We start from the raw sequence: 20,396 nt of genomic DNA, 5'->3' as shown, positions 1-20,396 counted from the left end.
ATGGCGAAAGGGCGACCATCCATCCGCAGCGCTCGATTTCTCCTCCTGGCTATACACTGACAGCGTGTGCTCTGCCCGATCGCCTTTTCCAGCTCTTCTTCATCCAGCAGCAGCAGGAAGGCGATGTCTCCTGCTCCTCCGCTCCAGGAATGCAGCCCTGACTGCCGACCCTGTGCCCACTCCGTCACTGTCAAGGCAGCTGAAACAAAGCAGCCGCAAAAGAATGCGTCCAACACTGAGCCGGCAACCCCAGGAGGACGAGCTTCTTTTGGTGAGCCGTGCTGCTCCCCGCCTGCAGCTGCTGCTGCTTCCTCTGTCAAACTGCTGTTTGGCTGCTGAATGTTGAATCGTGAACCGGTAGGATTTTGTGGGGGACAGCCTTTCGCCCTGGAGCAGTGCAGACGCAGCCTCCTAATACACTCAATGCGGACCTGCCGGGGTTGTATGATTTACTTTTATTTACTCCTCCTGCCGGCTCAGTGTTGGACGCATTCTTTTGAGGCTGCTTTGTTTCAGCTGCCTTGACAGTGACGGAGTGGGCACGGGGTCGGCAGTCAGGGCTGCATTCCTGGAGCGGAGGAGCAGGAGACATCGCCTTCATACTGCTGTTGGATGTAGAAGAGCTGGAGAACGCGATCGGGCAGAGGACACGCTGTCAGTGTATAGCGAGGAGGAGAAATCAAGCGCTGCAGATGGATGGTCGCCTTTTCGCCGTTTCTGAAGAGGACAGGAAGTGGAGTTTCTGTAAGTTATTTCTTAATAAAGGCTTTGCTATTTTAAATTTTAATTTGTGTTGTTGTTTTTTTTTCGTTGTATTCTAACGAATTTTTTTGTAAAAATTTTTGACGTTACTGGTCCTTTAACACTTGAACCCTTGGCAATGGTCAATGAGCCTATATTCCTGCTTCTGGATATGATAATAAACCCTGATTCCAAAGCTAAAACTGGAAAACTATTATCTGGAAACCCATTATCCAGAAAGCTCAGAATTAAGGAAAGACCATCTCCCTTAGACGCCATATAATCCGAATAATCCATTCCTTTTTCTCTGTAGTAATAAAACAGTAGCTTGTACTTGATCTAAACTAAGATATAATTAATCCTTATTGGAAGCAAAACCAACCTATCGGGTTTATTTAATGTTTACTTGATTTTCTAGTAAACTTTAGGTACGGAGACACATTTCAAAAAGATCCCTGATCCTGAAAACCGCAGTTCCTGATCATTCTGGATAACAAGTCCCATGCCTGTACAAGTTTGCTCCAATAAGTGGACTCTGTAAGGATAGATTTCATAATTCTGCTACTTACAAAGTCATGTTAATGACATTTAAAGAAATGTAAAAAACACACAACTACACATAGTATATCAAAGAGATGAATACAAAGAAGAAATTATAAAATTATTTAGGTTTTATTGAAAATATTTTTATAAAATGACAGAATTTGCGGATTAGAATAAAAAATGGAAAATCTTTCAGTTTTTCATTCCATAGTGACATCGGAGATGAGGCTGAAAAGAGACAAAAGTCCTTCCTCCAATTAAAGCAGCGTCTTTCAATTTTAGGATTTATTCTTCTATCAAGAAGTCATTCTTATCCAAGAAAGCTTCTAAATTCTCTTTGTTCTCATGATATACTTGTAATGATGTCCAGTCACTCCTGTTCTAGTTACTTTCACTCTCTTCTGATTTACTAGACGCGCTTTCCTCACTCTCATCAGAAGACTTTTCTGACTCGCTTTTTTCTCTTTTCTTCTTCTTCTTCTTCTTCTTCTTCTTCTTCTTCTTCTTTTTATCTTTCCTGCACATACAAAATCATTCAAGAGATTCTTAAAAATGCAACTACTTACTGATATGTATCTGGTATGTTAGATGGAAATGTATGCAAGGCCCTGAGTTCAGAATATTTAGTGGACATAAAAAAACATTATAAATGTTTACTTACCCTTTCTTTGAAGTCTTAACTGGTGGCTTTTTTTCATCACTAGATAGGGTTTCTTCATCACTAGATGAGTTTTCTTCATCACTAGATGGGTTTTCTTCGTCACCAGCCGGGTTTTTTGGCCTTCTGTTCATACTGCAAAAAAACAGGAAACTATTTTGAAATGGCTAAAGGATTTTTGTTAAATACAATATTTTTGGTGCAGTTGACGTATATGTATAAATATATTTATGTATAAAAAACAATAACTTCAGTGTGTGACCATATAAAGACACAAGACCAGACACTGATTCCAAGGAAGGACAACTGATGACATCACTAACCCCCATATATAAGGAAATATTACTGCTTATTTATGGCTGAGTAGACTCAAATCTCACTAAATTGGCTCTTGCTAAAATATTTAGGGAAAAGTGTAATAAAATTTGCAAAGAGCAAAACTCTCAAAAAAAGCAAAACTGTAAAAACTGCAAAAAAAGGTTTGCGATTGGGAAGTTTTATTACATACACTACGCACTCATAAACTATAAAATTCACAATCGCTATCCTACTGTCACATGAGGGACAAAGTGTTCGCACAGGAAAAATGTTTCACTTTGAGAACATTTATTTGCATTGCGAATGAATTGCGAACAATTTTTGTGTTATCGACCAATATCACATTCCCCCCTTATTGTCTTTACACTTTTGTTGGCCTCCGATTTCTACTCTAGCGCAAGATATGTTTCCACCTTTCTTGAGCACCAAAAAAGCAAAAAGAAATGTCACTTACCATTGTTGGACTGCTATTAGTAAGCCTATTACGCCTACAACAAGGAGCATTCCAAGGACTATACTAGTCGTAGTCTCCCTTTTAGCACTTGAGTTAATATATTGGAGGATCTCGTCTTCAAAAGAGACAGTGGCTGCGGCTGTTGATGCAATAGTCGTTGTTTCAGACTTTTTATCGGACAATCCCCGTGAATCTGCAAAGCAAAATGATCCCATGAATCCCAAGGAAAGATAGATTTACTAAGTGAGAGTGTGGGCAGAACTGACGAGTGTTAGATTTAGTCAGTTAATGTGCTGTGTATTGGGGTTACAATACAGACACTTTTCTTTCACATCTAATGAGTGATACATTTCATTAGGATTACATTTGAGATCAGGAATAATTATCTTTCTTGCACTTTACCTGTGTCTTGATTCTTAACTTGAATGTCTATAGATGGAACCGGCTCGTACAGCTTTCCTACAATTTTCAGCCGGACCTGATAAGTGCCGCTGTCTGTCATCTCTGTGGGATTAATCACCAGAGAGCAGATCCCGTTTGCCACCTGGCTTTCAAAAATGTGGTATTTGTCCTTCAAATCGGGGGATGCCACTGTCACGCGGTCTCCGTGCAGGTGGATTAGACGCGTGTAACCTTTCGTATCCATTTTCCCCCATTCCAGTTGGAATCTGAGTGGGTTGAGTGGTTTCAGTGTTTGAAACATACATGGAATCACATTGATTGTATGTGCCTTCAGCGTCAGCTTCTCTTTAAATAAGGTGAAATTCTCAACCGTCACTGCTAAAGAGGGAAAAAATGACATTAGGATCATGAAATGTACAGAGCAGTCTCTATCAGCCTCATCCTGCAACAGAGGCGCCTACCAAATTCCATTCATGAGTCGTGTCCCCGACTTTTCACATCGACTCGCTAACCTTACATTGATATACAGTAGAACCCCCATTTTACGTTTTTCAGGGCACCAGAGAAAATGGTGTAAAATCCAGGTAAATGTAAAATCGGGGAAATGTATTATCCATAATATATAGGTGGGACCACAAAACAACAATGTAAAATGAGGGCAAACTTAGAATCAGGGGATGTAAAATGGGGGTTCTACTGTATATGTCATTGGTTTGAAACATACAGAGCCAGTTAATATCTCAGGGGTAAAAAGGCAGAGAATGATCTTTCTTACCTGATGTGGTATTCATAAATAAAGTAAATAGTCCGATTATGATGATAAATAAATGATGATACATTGTATTAGTTATATTAAGATACATGATGTGTCCACTAGTAGTGTCCACTTCAAGTTCTTACGATGAAATGAGCTCAGTGCCAGCTGCAGTTTTATAGCTTCCAGGCTGATGATGTCACAATGGCCATAGAGATGATGTCACAATGGCCATAGAGATGATGTCACAATGGCCAGAATGATGATGTCATAATGGCCATAGAGATGATGTCACAATGGCCAATGTGATGATGTCACCTTGCTCATTCACTGTGATGTACACAACTATGAAACCTTACAGTTATTAATGTATATCTATATATATATATTTATATTGTAATACAGTGTGTAGAGGGAAGGGTTCATATCTCCCAGAATGCTCTATGAGACACAGAATGTAAAGAGAATTACAGATGCTGTGAACAATCTGCATTTAATTAGCACTGCAGGTGTGGGAGTGATGTCACCACCTGGGGGGAGGGAAGCTCTCTGCCAAAGACAGGAAGCAGGAAGTGAGAGTGTGTGTGAGGTAACTAAGAGAGGTCTGTGAAAAGAAGAGATTTGGATACAATCCTGAGACAAGTCTTTGAGAGACTGATGTATGGACTAACTGCCTCAGTGGGACTAAATCATTACTGACAAGAGCAACTCATCTGCGGCCAGTGGGCCAGTTAAAAAAAAAAAGCACAACTTGTACATTTCTGTTAATTCTGTTACAAGTTATTCTCCATTGAAAACTCTGTTGTGAAATAAACATACAGATTTCTTTTAAAGTTGCCCGGAAGTCCTCGCCTTTCTACGTTGTCAGGGTATTACCGAGACGAGCTTTATATAGCTTTATATAGCAAAACAATCCTATCGGGTTTATTAATGGGGTTATTTATTAAAATCTGATTTTTTAAGTAAGAAAAGTCTGACCAAACTAGAATTTATCATTGAAAAAAACTCAATTTTTGTTAGTGTTTTAGACTCGAAACACTCAAATTTTTCATGAAATCGCTTGAAAACCCTAAATTTTTCGGGTTTTTGCCCAAAACTCAGCACAGACCATGATACATTCATAATTTGAAATGTGACCTTTGCCATTGACTTCTACAAGACCCGACAGCTTGGAGACTGAGTATTTTAGGATTCAGACTTTTTCCATCCTCGGGGTAGGATTTTGGCATTTGGACTTTAATAAATAACCCCCTTAATGTTTAAATGATTTATAGTAGCCATTACGGAAAGGTCCTATATCTGAAAAACCCTAGGTCCTAAGCATTGTGGATAACAGGTCCCATACCTGTACAAGCCTTTGTATTTATTATCCGAGACTGCCACCAAGTGGAGATCACATAAAAGCTACTGTTTTATTATTACAGAGAAAAAGAAAATCATTTTTAAATTTGGATTATTTCATTATAATGGAGTCTGTGGGAGACAGCCATTCCGTAATTCGGAGCTTTCTGGATAACTGGTTTCCGATAACAGATCACATAGGGAACAGCGAGAAAACTAGGGACGAACTGAATCCAGGATTCTGTCTTTTTCAGCAGGATTAGGCCGAATTCTTATGCCTGGCCGAAGCGAATCAGAACCGTAATGGGGATATGTAAATTAGGGGCAGAAAGGGAAAGCACGTGACTTTTCATCAAAAAACAAGGAAGTAAATAAAATGTCCCACTAATGCCCCTAATTTGCATATGTTAATTGGGATCCTGATTCATTTCGTTATTCGGCCAAATCTTTCACAAAGGATTCGGCCAAATCCCAAATAGTGGATTCAATGCATCCCTAAAGGACAGTGGCGTAACTAGACCCCTAAGGGCCCCGGTACAGAAATTCATAATTGGGCCCCCCTAAAAGGGTTGCTCACCTTTGAGTTAACTTTTAGTATGATGTAGAGAGTGATATTCTGAGACAATTTGCAATTGGTTTTCATTTTATATTCTTTGTTGTTTTTGAGTTATTTAACTTTTTATTCAGCAGCTCTCCAGTTTCCAATTTCAGACATCTGGTTGCTAGGGTCCAAATTACCCTAACAACCATGCATTGAGACGGGAATATGAATAGGAGAGGCCTGAATAGATAAACGAGTCATTAAAAAGTAGCAATAACAGTTAATTTGTAGCCTTACAGAGCATTTGTTGTTTAGATGGGACCAGTGACCCCCATTTGAAAATGAAAACCAATTTAAAAGTTGCTTAGAATTGGCAATTATATTACATACTAAAAGTTAACTTAAAAGTTACATGTAAAAAGGTCATGTAAAATTGAGGTTTCACTGTATTATAATGATATAAGGGATAATGTACCCCCTACTATAAATGATAAGGATATTAGAAGTCACAGAGGAGTTCTGTGACCATACAGTATAAAGGCACAAGGCTGCAGGCTGAGTTATACAGGGAACTCTGAGTATCACTCATGTATTATAAGGGATAATGTACCCCCTACTGTAAATGATAAGGATATTAGAAGTCACTGAGTGGTTGTTCTGTGACCATATAAAGACACAAGGCTGCAGGCTGAGTTATACAGGGAACTCTGAGTATCACTCATGTATTATAAGGGATTATGTACCCCCTACTGTAAATGATAAGGATATTAGAAGTCACTGAGGGGTTGTTCTGTGACCATATAAAGACACAAGGCTGCAGGCTGAGTTATACAGGGAACTCTGAGTATCACTCATGTATTATAAGGGATTATGTACCCCCTACTGTAAATGATAAGGATATTAGAAGTCACTGGGGGCCATATAAAGACACAAGCTTGCAGGCTGTTATACAGGCAACTCTGAGTATATATTATAATAGCAATTATAAGGATATATATAAATAATTAAAGACATAAGGCTTCAGGCTGAGTACCACTCATGTATTATCAAATATATTATTCAGGCCTGGTCAAGCACTAGAGGGGGAATAATTCCTTCCTGACTCCAAAATGGCAATGGGACCAGTCCCTGGATCAACTTGTACTATGAGCTCTCTCCCATATCCCTGTATTCCCTCACTTGCTAAACACCATCCAACCCCTTCTTGAAGCTTATAGAATGCATGGCATACCTTGTTATCCAATGGCCTCTTCTCCATTCTATTCTGTCCTTGCTCCATCTTCCACTTTTCCTCTTTACTTGTTCACTTCATTTAAATGACTCTCCTTTTCTGCCAGTTTTCCACTTAGCCACCTTTAATAATTTAACATTTTTTCTTCATAGTTTGTCCTTGTTCCCATCTTCTCTGTCCCCCTTCTGTACACTTTTTCTCTTCTGCTTTCCACAACTATTCCATTTTATTTATCTACCTCTCTTTCTGTACTTGCCTTTTTTAACCCTTTCAGTGCTACAGAACGTAGAATCTACGTTCTGTGGAAAAGTAACTTGAAATGCCACAGAACGTAGATTCTACGTTCTGCAGCACTTCCGGGTTCTGGAGCGGAGGAGCGGCTGTTAGAGCCGCTCGCTCCGTTCCTGCTCGATCCCCTGCCCCTAGGCAACGAGCAGAGCAGGGGATCGAGTGGCCCCTGGGGCGCGATCGCCCAGGGGCCCAAAAGCAGCAGCAGGCACGTGTTACTTACGTGTCCTGCTGCTGCAGCCTGCACTGCGATGATCAGCTCCGCCCACACAGCACAGGGACAGCGATGACGATGCAGATCTCTTCCAGGGGCCCTTCCAGATCGCCTGCAACAGTCTCCAGCGACTTTTTCAGGTTAGTGCAACAATTACACACACAAACACACCAACACACACTTATTACAGTAATACACACTTAGATTCACACTTACACACACTTACACATACATTTTTGGGGATTGGGGGGGTCACTTACACTCACTGCACTTACACACACATGCACACGCGCACATAACATGTAATTTACCATTTGTACACACGCACACGCACATACATGGCATTGTGGCTTTTTTTTTTTTTTCTTATCGCATCGTCTCTTTTTTTGGCTGAAAAATTTTTTTATTGCCATTATGAATAGCGTATTCGCTAACCGTACAGTGCAATACCTTGTGTATGTTATTTCGGTGATTATATTGCAATTTTGGGTATTTTGGTGCATTTTTAGCCATTTTATTGAATTTTTAGCCATTTTATTGCATTTTCAGCTCTGCATATGTTGTGTTCACTTGTTTCTAGCCGTATAACCTGTTTGGCCCAGCTAAAATATTCAAACTGTGATTTTGACGGCCGATAACACTAGTCTGGAAAAAAAACATCGATTTTTGTGGTTTTATTGGGTTTTTTTGCATTTCACTCTTTACTGCCTTATTTTGTTTTGCCTTGTAAATTTTATCTATTATATATCCATTTGGGGGTCTCTGTGCGCCACATAGTTTGGTATATCTATGCATATTGGGCATCAAAGTGTTCAGTAGACACCTGGCGTTCATATTTAGGATGTTTTATGCTGATATGTTACGAAATGTGGGGCATATAATGGGGTAAAATTCAAGCTTTGTGACGATTTTCAGAAATTTGATAAAAACCGTTATGTTCAGCATTGCTTTGCAGTTTGGCAGTTTGCAGTAGAAACACATATTTACCCATATTGGATTCATCAGAATGTGTACTTTCTGAAAATATATGGTTTTCTGGGGTCTCTGTACTGTTGGGGGGGTCTAATGTCGCATAATACACACACCAGGTGCTTATATTGCAGCAGCCAGCGCGTCAGCCGTGAAAATGTATATACACTATTGTCATTTGGTGGTCTCTGTGCGCCACATAGTTTGGTATATCTATGCATATTGGGCATCAAAGTGTTCAGTAGATCCCTGGCATTCATATTTAGGATGTTTTATGCTGATACGTTACAAAATGTGGGGCATATAATGGGGTAAAATTCAAGCTTTGTGACGATTTTCAGAAATTTGATAAAAACCGCTATGTTCAGCATTGCTTTGCAGTTTGGCAGTTTGCAGTAGAAACACATATTTACCCATATTGGATTCGTCAGAATGTGTATTTCTGAAAATATATGGTTTTCTGGGGTCTCTGTACTGTTAGGGGGGTCTAATGTCGCATAATACACACACCAGGTGCTTATATTGCAGCAGCCAGCGCGTCAGCCGTGAAAATGTATATACACTATTGTCATTTGGTGGTCTCTGTGCGCCACATAGTTTGGTATATCTATGCATATTGGGCATCAAAGTGTTCAGTAGACCCCTGGCGTTCATATTTAGGATGTTTTATGCTGATACGTTACAAAATGTGGGGCATATAATGGGGTAAAATTCAAGCTTTGTGACGATTTTCAGAAATTTGATAAAAACCGTTATGTTCAGCATTGCTTTGCAGTTTGGCAGTTTGCAGTAGAAACACATATTTACCCATATTGGATTCGTCAGAATGTGTATTTCTGAAAATATATGGTTTTCTGGGGTCTCTGTACTGTTAGGGGGGTCTAATGTCGCATAATACACACACCAGGTGCTTATATTGCAGCAGCCAGCGCGTCAGCCGTGAAAATGTATATACACTATTGTCATTTGGTGGTCTCTGTGCGCCACATAGTTTGGTATATCTATGCATATTGGGCATCAAAGTGTTCAGTAGATCCCTGGCATTCATATTTAGGATGTTTTATGCTGATACGTTACGAAATGTGGGGCATATAATGGGGTAAAATTCAAGCTTTCTGACGATTTTCAGAAATTTGATAAAAACCGTTATGTTCAGCATTGCTTTGCAGTTTGGCAGTTTGCAGTAGAAACACATATTTACACATATTGGATTCGTCAGAATGTGTACTTTCTGAAAATATATGGTTTTCTGGGGTCTCTGTACTGTTAGGGGGGTCTAATGTCGCATAATACACACACCAGGTGCTTATATTGCAGCAGCCAGCGCGTCAGCCGTGAAAATGTATATACACTATTTTCATTTGGGGGTCTCTGTGCGCCACATAGTTTGGTATATCTATGCATATTGGGCATCAAAGTGTTCAGTAGACCCCTGGCGTTCATATTTAGGATGTTTTATGCTGATAAGTTACGAAATGTGGGGCATATAATGGGGTAAAATTCAAGCTTTGTGACGATTTTCAGAAATTTGATAAAAACCGTTACGTTCAGCATTGATTTGCAGTTTGGCAGTTTGCAGTAGAAACACTTATTTACCCATATTGGATTCGTCAGAATGTGTACTTTCTGAAAATATATGGTTTTCTGGAGTCTCTGTACTGTTAGGGGGGTCTAATGTTGCATAATACACACACCAGGTGCTTATATTGCAGCAGCCAGCGCGTCAGCCGTGAAAATGTATATACACTATTGTCATTTGGGGGTCTCTGTGCGCCACATAGTTTGGTATATCTATGCATATTGGGCATCAAAGTGTTCAGTAGACCCCTGGAGTTCATATTTAGGATGTTTTATGCTGCTAAGTTACGAAATGTGGGGCATATAATGGGGTAAAATTCAAGCTTTGTGACGATTTTCAGAAATTTGATAAAAACTGTTACGTTCAGCATTGATTTGCAGTTTGGCAGTTTGCAGTAGAAACACTTATTTACCCATATTGGATTCGTCAGAATGTGTACTTTCTGAAAATATATGGTTTTCTGGGGTCTCTGTACTGTTAGGGGGGTCTAATGTCGCATAATACACACGCCAGGTGCTTATATTGCAGCAGCCAGTGCGTCAGCCGTGAAAATGTCTATACATATTGTCATTTGGGGGTCTCTGTGCGCCACATAGTTTGGTATATCTATGCACATTGGGCATCAAACTGTTTAGTAGACCCCTATGTTTATATTTAGGATGCTTTATGCTGGTAATGATACATGGACAATACGTTGCTGGAAAGTTGAAGCTTTGAGGCAATTTTCAGATATTTCACCAAAACCGCCAATTTTGGGAAAGCCTTGCGACTCAGTAGTTTGGAGCAATAAGGCATGGGTACCCATTTTAGATTCTGTAGAATGTGTACTTTCCAAAAATGTATGGGTTTGGGGGGTAAACATATATTTCTGTGTTTTTACCCCACAAAAATGCAGTCATTGTGTTGATCTTTCATTAGCTGAAGTTACCCACAGGACTATTTGTATGCACTAACTTCATTTTGGGGCCTCTAAATGCCAGATACTTTGGTAAACCTATGAACAATGGCCACCAAACTGTTTGGAGGAACCCTGGCAATCATATTTAGGGTGCTTTTTATTGGTGCATAACGATACATGGGTGATATGGTGCTGGGAAGTTGAAGCTTTGAGGCAATTTTCAGATATTTCACCAAAACCGACAACTTTGGGAAAGCCTTGTGACTCAGTAGTTTGGAGCAATAAGGTATGGGTACCCATTTTAGATTCTGTAGAATGTGTACTTTCCAAAAATGTATGGGTTTGGGGGGTAAACATATATTTCTGTATTTTTACCCCACAAAAATGCAGTCAATGTGTTGATTTTTCATTAGCTGAAGTTACCCACGGGACTGTTTGTATGCGCTAACTTCATTTTGGGGCCTCTAAATGCCAGATACTTTGGTAAACTGATGAACAATGGCCACCAAAATGTTCAGAGGAACCCTGGCAATCATATTTAGGGTGCTTTTTCTTAGTACGTAATGACACATGGGTGATATGGTGCTGGGAAGTTGAAGCTTTGAGGCAATTTTCAGATATTTCACCAAAACCGACAATTGTGGGAAAGCCTTGCGACTCATTCGTTTGGAGCAGAAAGGCATGGGTACCCATTTTAGATTCGGTAGAATGTGTACTTTCCAAAAATGTATGGGTTTGGGGGGTAAACATATATTTCTGTGTTTTTACCCCACAAAAATGCAGTCAATGTGTTGATTTTTCATTAGCTGTAGTTACCCACGGGACTGTTTGTATGCGCTAACTTAATTTTGGGGCTTCTAAATGCCAGATACTTTGGTAAACTTATGAACAATGGCCACCAAAATGTTCAGAGGAACCCTGGCAATCATATTTAGGGTGCTTTTTCTTAGTACGTAATGACACATGGGTGATATGGTGCTGGGAAGTTGAAGCTTTGAGGCAATTTTCACATATTTCACCAAAACCAACAACTTTGGGAAAGCCTTGCGACTCAGTAGTTTGGAGCAGAAAGGCATGGGTACCCATTTTAGATTCAGTAGAATGTGTACTTTCCAAAAATATATGGGTTTGGGGGGGTAAACATATATTTCTGTGTTTTTACCCCAAAAAAATGCAGTCAATGTGTTGATTTTTCATTAGATGAAGTTACCCACAGGACTATTTGTATGCGCTAACTTCATTTTGAGGCCTCTAAATGCCAGATACTTTGGTAAACCTATGAACAATGGCCACCAAACTGTTTGGAGGAACCCTGGCAATCATATTTAGGGTGCTTTTTCTTGGTGCGTAACGATACATGGGTGATATGGTGCTGGGAAGTTGAAGCTTTGAGGCAATTTTCAGATATTTCACCAAAACCGACAATTGTGGGAAAGCCTTGTGACTCAGTAGTTTGGAGCAGAAAGGCATGGGTACCCATTTTAGATTCGGTAGAATGTGTACTTTCCAAAAATATATGGGTTTTGGGGGGTAAACATATATTTCTGTGTTTTTACCCCACAAAAAATGCAGTCAATGTGTTGATTTCTCAGTAGCTGAAGTAAAGTCCTGAACAATTTGGATGTGCTAACTTCATATTGGTGTCTCTAAATGCCAGATACTTTGGTAAACCTATGCATAATGGGTATCAAACTGTTCAGTGGACCCCTGGCAATCATATTTCAGGTGGTTTTTCTTGGTACCTAATATAGTTTGGGATATACGGAGCAGCAAAATAAAACCTTTGAAATGATTTTTCAGAATTTTGAATTTTTTTTTGAAAAACCGCTATGTTCAGACAAGCTTTTATGTTTGGTAGTTGGGAGTAGAGAGACATAGTTACCCATTTTGTAATCGGCAGAATGTGTACTTTTCAAAAATGTATGGTTTTCTGGGGTAAACCTACGGTTTCAGGATTTTTTGCCTTGGAATCTAAAGCATGCCGTTTTCTGCCTTAGTGCTTTCAAAATTCGGTAATATACTGCCGGGAGTTTTTGCTGTACAGAAATCCTAAATCTCTCTAAAACTATACATATCTGGTATTGGCACGTTCGAGAGACATAAGGCTTTCCAAATCAGTTGGATTTTCATCCGTAAAATGAAATATTTTTCTGGTATAAATTGATATACAATGAAAAATGGTAATTTTTCATTTTTTTTGGTATTTAGCACTATAAATTTTTTTGCACAGGTGGAAATACATGAAAACTCAGGCAGATTTAGAAAGCTCAGTTTCTACCGAAAAAAACAATGTATAGTTTTCCTAGGTAAACTATAGGTTTCCCCTCAGAAAATGCCCCTAAAGTGAGAGAGCACAAAATGTTTCAAAAACGGCTGGCATTTCGCGTAACCAAAATGTCAAATTCTGCTGGCACTTAAAGGGTTAATATACTTCCTTTGCCATTTGCTGCTGTTTTCATTTTTTCTCCATTTCTTCCCCAGTAGTCACTTTCCCACATGAAATTTTTGATCTAGTTCTCTTTATGCATTCCCAATCTGCAATACTGGCAACAACACTTTTACACCCACACATACACACACACACTCAGACACACACACACACTCACAGTCACACACAGTCACACACACACACAGACACACACACAGACTCAGACACACACAAGGATACACACACACAAACATACACATCACGGACACACATTTCACAGAAGCCAGTAAAACAGCAGACCATTATTTCAGAGTTAACAGACACTAACATAGAGCTCCGTAGCCTTCTCACATCTTTAACCTAAATAAACAAATAGTGCCTTTGCAGCCATTCAGTTAGTCCTGCATGCTGAGTGGCCACATGAGTTACAGCTAGAAGAGAACTGCTGTAATACAAGGAGGGGGGAGGGGCAGCAGCTGACCGTATCTTTGTACTCCTTACTGCTGCTGCTGCTGCGTCGCTCTCATGAATCGACGTGCAGTTGTGCAGGCACAGTGTAGGCCAGCCACTAGCATCACAGGCTCCTATGCTCTGACCATGTTACATTGCTCATGTGAAGTCGGAACACAGCTATGGGCAGACGCGACCAACCAGTTATTACCTAGAACTGCTGCAAGTAACTTAGTGAAACGTTCCGATCACTCTGGTCCGGTGCTCTAAATAAACAAGAGGGTGATCCTAGGGGCCCACAAAGTGAGCTGCCGGGGGGGCCCTGAGGGGGTGCGGGCCCTGGCCCAATTGCACCCCCTGCTCCCCCGGTAGTTCCGAACTGCTAAAGGAGACCCCTTGAAACATGTCGATGATTTTCTATGTCCATAACTAGTGAATGTCCCTTTACCCAGAGTGTAATATACAGGGACTACATGTATAAATACCCGAGTAACGACAGGGAAGTGTCTGAACACAATATCCAATACTGAAGATCCCTTTAAAGGGGTTGTTTACCTTTAAGTTAACTTTTAATATATTATAGAATGGTCAATTGTAAGCAACTTTTCACATTTATTTTCTATAGTTTTTTTTTATTTGCCTTCTTCTGATTCTTTCCAGCTTTCAAATGGGGGGTCACTGACCCCATCTAAAAAACACATCCTCTGTAAGGCTACAAATGTATTGTTATTGCTACTTTTTATTCTTCATCTTTCTATTCAGGCCTCTCCTATTCATATTCCAGTCTCTTATTCAAATCAGTGCATGGTTGCTAGGGGAATTTGGACTCTAGCAACCAGACTGCTGAAATTGCAAACTGGAGAGCTGCTGAATAAAAAGCTAAATATGTTAAAAACCACAAATAATAAAAATTGAAAAATGATTACAGTCTCCGAATACCACTCACTATATTCTACTAAACGTTTAATTGAAAGGTAATTAAAAGGTGAGCAACCCCTTTGTAGGTGGAATGGTAGGGATCCCACCATACCGGTCCTCTGAACAGTTTGATGCCCAATATGTATAGGTGTACCCAAGCATGTGGCATACAGGGGCCCCAAAAGGAAGACCCCCATATGGTCTGTCATTTCAGGTACTGCAAAATCAACACATTTACATCGTTTTGGGGGGTCAAAAGTAGAAAAAAGTAGGTTCACCCCAGAAAACCATATATTTTCGGAAAGTACACATTCCCACGAATCTAAATTGGGTATGCGTGTCTTTGTACTCCAAAGTACCAAGCTGCAAACCATTCCTAAATTTGGTGATTTTGGTGACATTTCCAAAAATCACCTCAAAATTTCTAGCCTGCAGCATCGTATTACCCACATACTTTTAGGTATCAAGAGAAATCACCCCAAATATGAAAGCCTAGGGTCCTCTGAACAGTTTGATGCCCAATATGTATAGGTGTACCCAAGCACATGGCATATAGGGGCCCCAAAAGGAAGACCCCCATATGGTCTGTCATTTCAGTTACTGCAAAATCAACACATTTACATAGTTTTGGGGGGGGGGCAAAGATAGAAAAAAGTAAGTTCACCCCAGAAAACCATATGTTTTTGGAAAGTACACATTCCCACAAATCCAAATTGGGTATGCATGTCTTTGTACTCCAAAGTACCAAGTCGCAAGTCTTTCCTAAATTTAGCGATAAAATTTACATACATTTCTGAAAATCGCCTACAAATGTTGCAGTTTGCCGCATTTATCGCACACAATGTTTTACATACAAAGAAAAATCACCCTAAATATGGAGGTCTACTGAATAGTTTGATGCCCAATATGCATAGAATTACCAAAGTATATGGTATGTACGGACCCAAAATAAAAAACTCAGCTATTGAAAACAGAGCCCCAACTGTGCGTTATGTGCCGTAAGACCCCCAAACTGTAAAATAAAAACAGAAAACCATATATTTTTGGAAAGTACATATTCTCATGAATCGAACAAAGTAAAATACATCGTTCTGTACCACAGCTATACCAAAGCTATACTAAATATACATAAGCAAAACAGAATATTCAATAAAAAAATCACAGAAAATGCAACAATGATAAAATGTAGCAAATAAATATGATTATACAGGTATATACACTTGCAAATGTGTGTGTATGTGTGTATATGTGAGTATATGTGTGGGTATATGGGTGTACAACAGTGAGTGGGACAAAAAGGGAAAAGGTGAAAAAAGCAAAAAAAAACAAGTGTAATGATGTATAATAAGTGCAATAAAGTAAATTTCATACCTGGGGGACAGGCAAAGTCTCTCTCAAGCACCACTGGAGGAACGCAGCAGGAAGGCTCCCAGGAAGATCAGCGTCAGCATAATAGAAGGGGGCAGGATTATATACCCCAGAAGCAGCCACGTGTCAGCTGACCCAGGCGTTGCTTGGGGTCGTGTGGGAGGCAATCGGTGGGGCCAGCAGGCGATGAAGGACCTACGCTCGTTGCCTAGGGGGTGGCCAAGTGATCTGCGCCGTTTCCCCCCCATCGCAAGCCGCAGATCACCGAAGAAATCCAAATTTGGCTGACAGCGTTCAAGGTACGTGTCAGCCGATGTCGGCCATCTTGGGGTCGGGTGCGGGGGGTGATCGGTGGGGTCGGAATACCATTGAGGACCCGGTGCTCGTTGCCTAGGGGGTTGCCGAGTGATTTGCGGCTTTTTCCTGCGCTCCCCAGCCGCAGATCAAAGAAGAAACCCGGAAGTGCCAAACAACATACTAGGTACGTGTTTGGCAGTCTGAGCCCTTGCCTGTCAGAACATACGGGGTACGTGCTTGGCAGGCAAAGGGTTAAAGCCTGCACACCGGGAGTTTTGAGTGACAGTAGCTCCGCCTCCGCTTCAGTCTTCAGCTCCTGCTTGTGATCTCCCGTCTCCAGGCTACGCTGGGGAGAGCAAGCAGGGGGCGGGTCCGTCATGATATCATGGCAAGTGCTGGTGGAAGCACAGTCAGCCTCGCAGTGGGGATTTCTTTTCTCTCTCCCTCCTCCTCCATTGTACACGGCACTGGCTATCACTCAGACCCACATGGAGGAGCTGCTGCTATACTAGGGGGAGGGGCATCCCTGATGCGTTAGAGACCTCGGGTGCATGGGGTAAGTTTCTCTCAGTCCTTGTGTGTCTGTGTGTCTGTCTGTGTTCTGGTACAAACTCTTTTTGTGGCTGCAGCCTGAGATGAATGGCAGGTGTGTGGCACGCTAACTGAGATGGTCCCTGGGTTAGCACTGCTACAGCAGGAGAGGGAAACGTTCCTGCAGTCCAGGCCCTGGCACCAGGGAGCTCACTCCTAGTTGCACTGGGACACCCAGGGTTTTTTTTTTATACATATTGTGATTCTTTATAGAACTTTGAAGTGTTGCCATATAACCCTGGGCAAATTCTTCCAACTGCTGCTTCATGATGCTGGGAGTTGTAGTTTATGTGGTCGATGTGGTACTAGAATGTGTTTTATATGGTCACAGAAGCCCTCGGTGACTTCTAATATCCTTATCATTTACAGTAGGGGGTACATTATCCCTTATAATACATGAGTGATACTCAGAGTTCCCTGTATAACTCAGCCTGCAGCCTTGTGCCTTTATATGGTCACAGAACAACCCCTCAGTGACTTCTAATATCCTTATCATTTACAGTAGGGGGTACATTATCCCTTATAATACATGAGTGATACTCAGAGTTCCCTGTATAACTCAGCCTGCAGCCTTGTGCCTTTATATGGTCACAGAACAACCCCTCAGTGACTTATAATGTCCTTTTTTTCGTGTAACTTTTACATCAACTTTTACAAGCAACTGTTGTTGCTAATTTTCAATGACTCATTTGTGTATTTAGGCCCTCTCCTATTCATATTTCAGTCTCATATTTAAATCAATGCATGGTTGCTAGGGGACTTTGGACCCTAGCAACCAGACTACTGAAATCGCAAACTGGAGAGCTGCTGAATAAAAAGCTAAATAACTCAAAACCCACAAATAATAAAAAATGAAAACCAATTGAAAATAGTCTCAGGATATCCCTCTCTACATCATACTAAAATTTAACTCATAGGTGAACAATCCTTTTAGGGGGGCCCAGTTATAAATTTCTGTACCAGGGCCCTTGGGGGTCTAGTTACGCCACTGGCTCCACCCCCTTTGCATCATGACCTGCCCCTTTTTCATACAGTCCACCCCTTTTATGTCACAGCCCGCCCCTTTTGTTTCCGTCCCACCACAGCCCAATGAAAATTTTATGAAAAGTTGGTAACCCTATAAACAGTTATTTTGACTTCTGGGCCAGTGTTTTATGTCAGCGGACTCCAACCTTATTTGCACCATGGACCAGTTTCAAGCAAAACTATTTTTATGAGGTCGGGGTGATGTAGATCAAACAGTATTTTGGTCCTTATCACAATCAGTAGGTATGTGGGTAGGTAGTTTGTGTGCAGGTGGGAGAGGGGAGGGATACACAGTCCCAGTACAGTAGGTACAGTAGGTATGTGGGTAGGTAGTTTCTGTGCAGGGGGGAGAGGGGAGGGATACACAGTCCCAGTACAGTAGGTACAGTAGGTATGTGGGTAGGTATTTTCTGTGCAGGTGGGGGAGGGGTGGGATACACAGTCCCAGTACAGTAGGTATGTGGGTAGGTATTTTCTGTGCAGGGGAGGGGAGGGGATAATACAGTACATACAGCTGATCCCTGACTATCTTGGGACTGTCCTTCTGTTGAACAAATAGTAGAGGTGGGAATACACACTGACTTCTGTCCTGGTAGGACGTGACTGTGATGAGCTGGTCGCTGGCTATCCAGGACATTATCTGTTAGTCATTATCATCACTTACTGGTCCTTCTTCTGTAGCACATGTTGCTACTCAGTACTTTTTGGCAGGAGGAGAAGGCGGCGACACTTCCACCAGGACAGTCTCTTCTACAACTTGCTCTTCAGCCACCTCTACAGCTGCAACACAGACAGAGTTTATTGTGTATTGAAATGGCAGGTGCAGCAACATCCATTTTGTTCTGAAGTCTGACCATTCCTGTCTGATTATCCTCAAAACTACTGGCAATGGCCACTCGTAATGCTGGAGAGTCACTAATACTGTTAGGACACCATGATGCAAGAGAAACTAGCGCCCCCCCTGAGAGTGCCCCGGGCAGAACCGAACCCAGGATCTCAGTGCTGCAAGGCAGGAGTTGTAACCACGCCCACATTACTCAGGGGCAGTCACACTCAATAGTAACAGCAAGCATTAAAGGAGAAGGAAAGGCTAAAACGAAGTAAGCTTTATCAGTAATGCTGTTCCAAGTCCTCAGTTAAAGGAGAAACAAACCCGTAACATAAAAAAAACCCATACGCCCCCTAAAGATTTAGGCGCATGCGAAGTTTTTGGGGACCAGAAAATGACTCCGACCGCGCATGGGCCGAAAACGAAGGTCTGCTTAGAAGTTTGGCGAAGGAAAGAAGATGGCTGCCATGAACTGCGGTGGACAGAATCTGCACCGAGGGGTAAGTAAAAAGTTAGGGGCATTTGCCCTGGGTACCATCTAGGCTGGGGGGGGTCTACAAAGGGTAGGGGTTTTTTATGTTACGGGTTTTTTTTCTCCTATAATAGAAACAGCATTTATTTCTATTGTGTACTCATAGGCTTCTGTATCAGACTTCCTGTTTTCAGCTTAAACCTCCAGGGCTAGGGCTTGAGCATGCTCAGTTTGCTCCTCTCTCCCTCTCCTCCTCACCTCCCTGCTGTAATATGAGCCCAGAGCTATGAGTAAGCAGGGAGAGACTCAGGCAGGGAGTGATGTCACAGCAAGCTAATATGGCAGCTGCTATCCTAAACAAACAGAAAGCGTCTACAAGCTTGCACTATTGTGGTTATTCTATTGGCATTAAACTGTTTCAGTAGCTTTCCTTCTCCTTTAATGATAATCAATCCTAAGCCAGTAGACAAGAATGTTCTGGTTCTCCCCGACTGATCTTTCATTGTGACGTCCAAACTGTTGCCTGGTTGGTAGGGTAATTAAGCCTTAGCAACCAGATAGCAGCAGAAATTCCAAACCCGAGAATCATATTTTATTAAAAATAAAGACAAACAAACAGTCTAAGAACACAGTCCCGTTCTTTATAAAGCAAATTTTAAGAAAAACTGCTCTTTTCAGGTTTCAGACCATACAATATTTTTGTTGTGAGTGGGTCCCTAAGCTCAGTAAGTGACAGCAGCACAGAGCATGTGCAGTGAATCAGCAGAAAAGAAGATGGGGAGCTACTGGGGCATCTTTGGAGACACAGATCTTTACTGCTAAATGGCTGTGGTTGCCTTGGGTGAGTGGGTCCCTAAGCTCAGTAAGTGAATATCACTCAGAGAGGGATATTCTGATACAATTTCCAGTTGGTTTTCATTTTTTTATTATTTGTGGTTTTTGAGTTATTTAGCTTTTTATTCAGCAGCTCTCCAGTTTGGAGCTTCAGCTGTTTGCTAGGGTCCAAATTCCCTTAGCAACCATGCACTGATATGAATAAGAAACTGGAACTTGAATAGGAGAGGCCGGAGTAGAAAGATGAGTAAT

The 20,396-nt window shown here is 41.2% G+C and overlaps 2 protein-coding genes and 1 long non-coding RNA gene across 7 annotated transcripts in view; 1 reads left to right on the top strand and 2 right to left on the bottom strand.

The window, feature by feature from the left end:
* LOC121397224 (CD48 antigen-like) overlaps positions 1–20,396 on the bottom strand; it is a 626,518-nt gene that overhangs the window by 542,590 nt on the left and 63,532 nt on the right. The gene's annotated exons all lie outside the window — the stretch shown is intronic.
* LOC121397225 overlaps positions 1,247–20,396 on the bottom strand; it is a 19,841-nt gene continuing 691 nt past the window's right edge. Inside the window, exons 1-4 of one of the 4 annotated variants that reach the window (XM_041573649.1) lie at positions 6,984–7,263; positions 3,117–3,494; positions 2,715–2,907; positions 1,247–2,077 (exon numbers count right to left, since the gene is read on the bottom strand). In XM_041573649.1, coding sequence (XP_041429583.1) covers positions 1,942–2,077; positions 2,715–2,907; positions 3,117–3,417 — 630 coding nt within the window. In that variant the 5' untranslated portion in view covers positions 3,418–3,494; positions 6,984–7,263 and the 3' untranslated portion in view covers positions 1,247–1,941. Of the gene's footprint in view, positions 2,078–2,714; positions 2,908–3,116; positions 3,495–3,891; positions 4,084–6,983; positions 7,264–16,098; positions 16,671–18,673; positions 18,790–20,396 lie in introns of those variants that run through there. The other 3 variants (XM_041573646.1, XM_041573647.1, XM_041573648.1) reach the window with 3 other exon arrangements.
* The window catches only part of LOC121397226, a 17,988-nt gene continuing 14,413 nt past the window's right edge, over positions 16,822–20,396 (top strand). Inside the window, exon 1 of one of the 2 annotated variants that reach the window (XR_005963598.1) lies at positions 16,822–16,948. This is a non-coding gene — a long non-coding RNA (uncharacterized LOC121397226). The remainder of the gene's footprint in view (positions 16,949–20,396) is intronic. The other variant, XR_005963599.1, reaches the window with a different exon arrangement.

This window comes from Xenopus laevis, chromosome 8L, assembly GCF_017654675.1.
Source record: "Xenopus laevis strain J_2021 chromosome 8L, Xenopus_laevis_v10.1, whole genome shotgun sequence".
Taxonomy (NCBI): Eukaryota; Metazoa; Chordata; class Amphibia; order Anura; family Pipidae; genus Xenopus; species Xenopus laevis.
The sequence above is the reverse complement of the archived record's forward strand: the minus strand, read 5'-3'. Positions and strand labels throughout refer to the sequence as shown.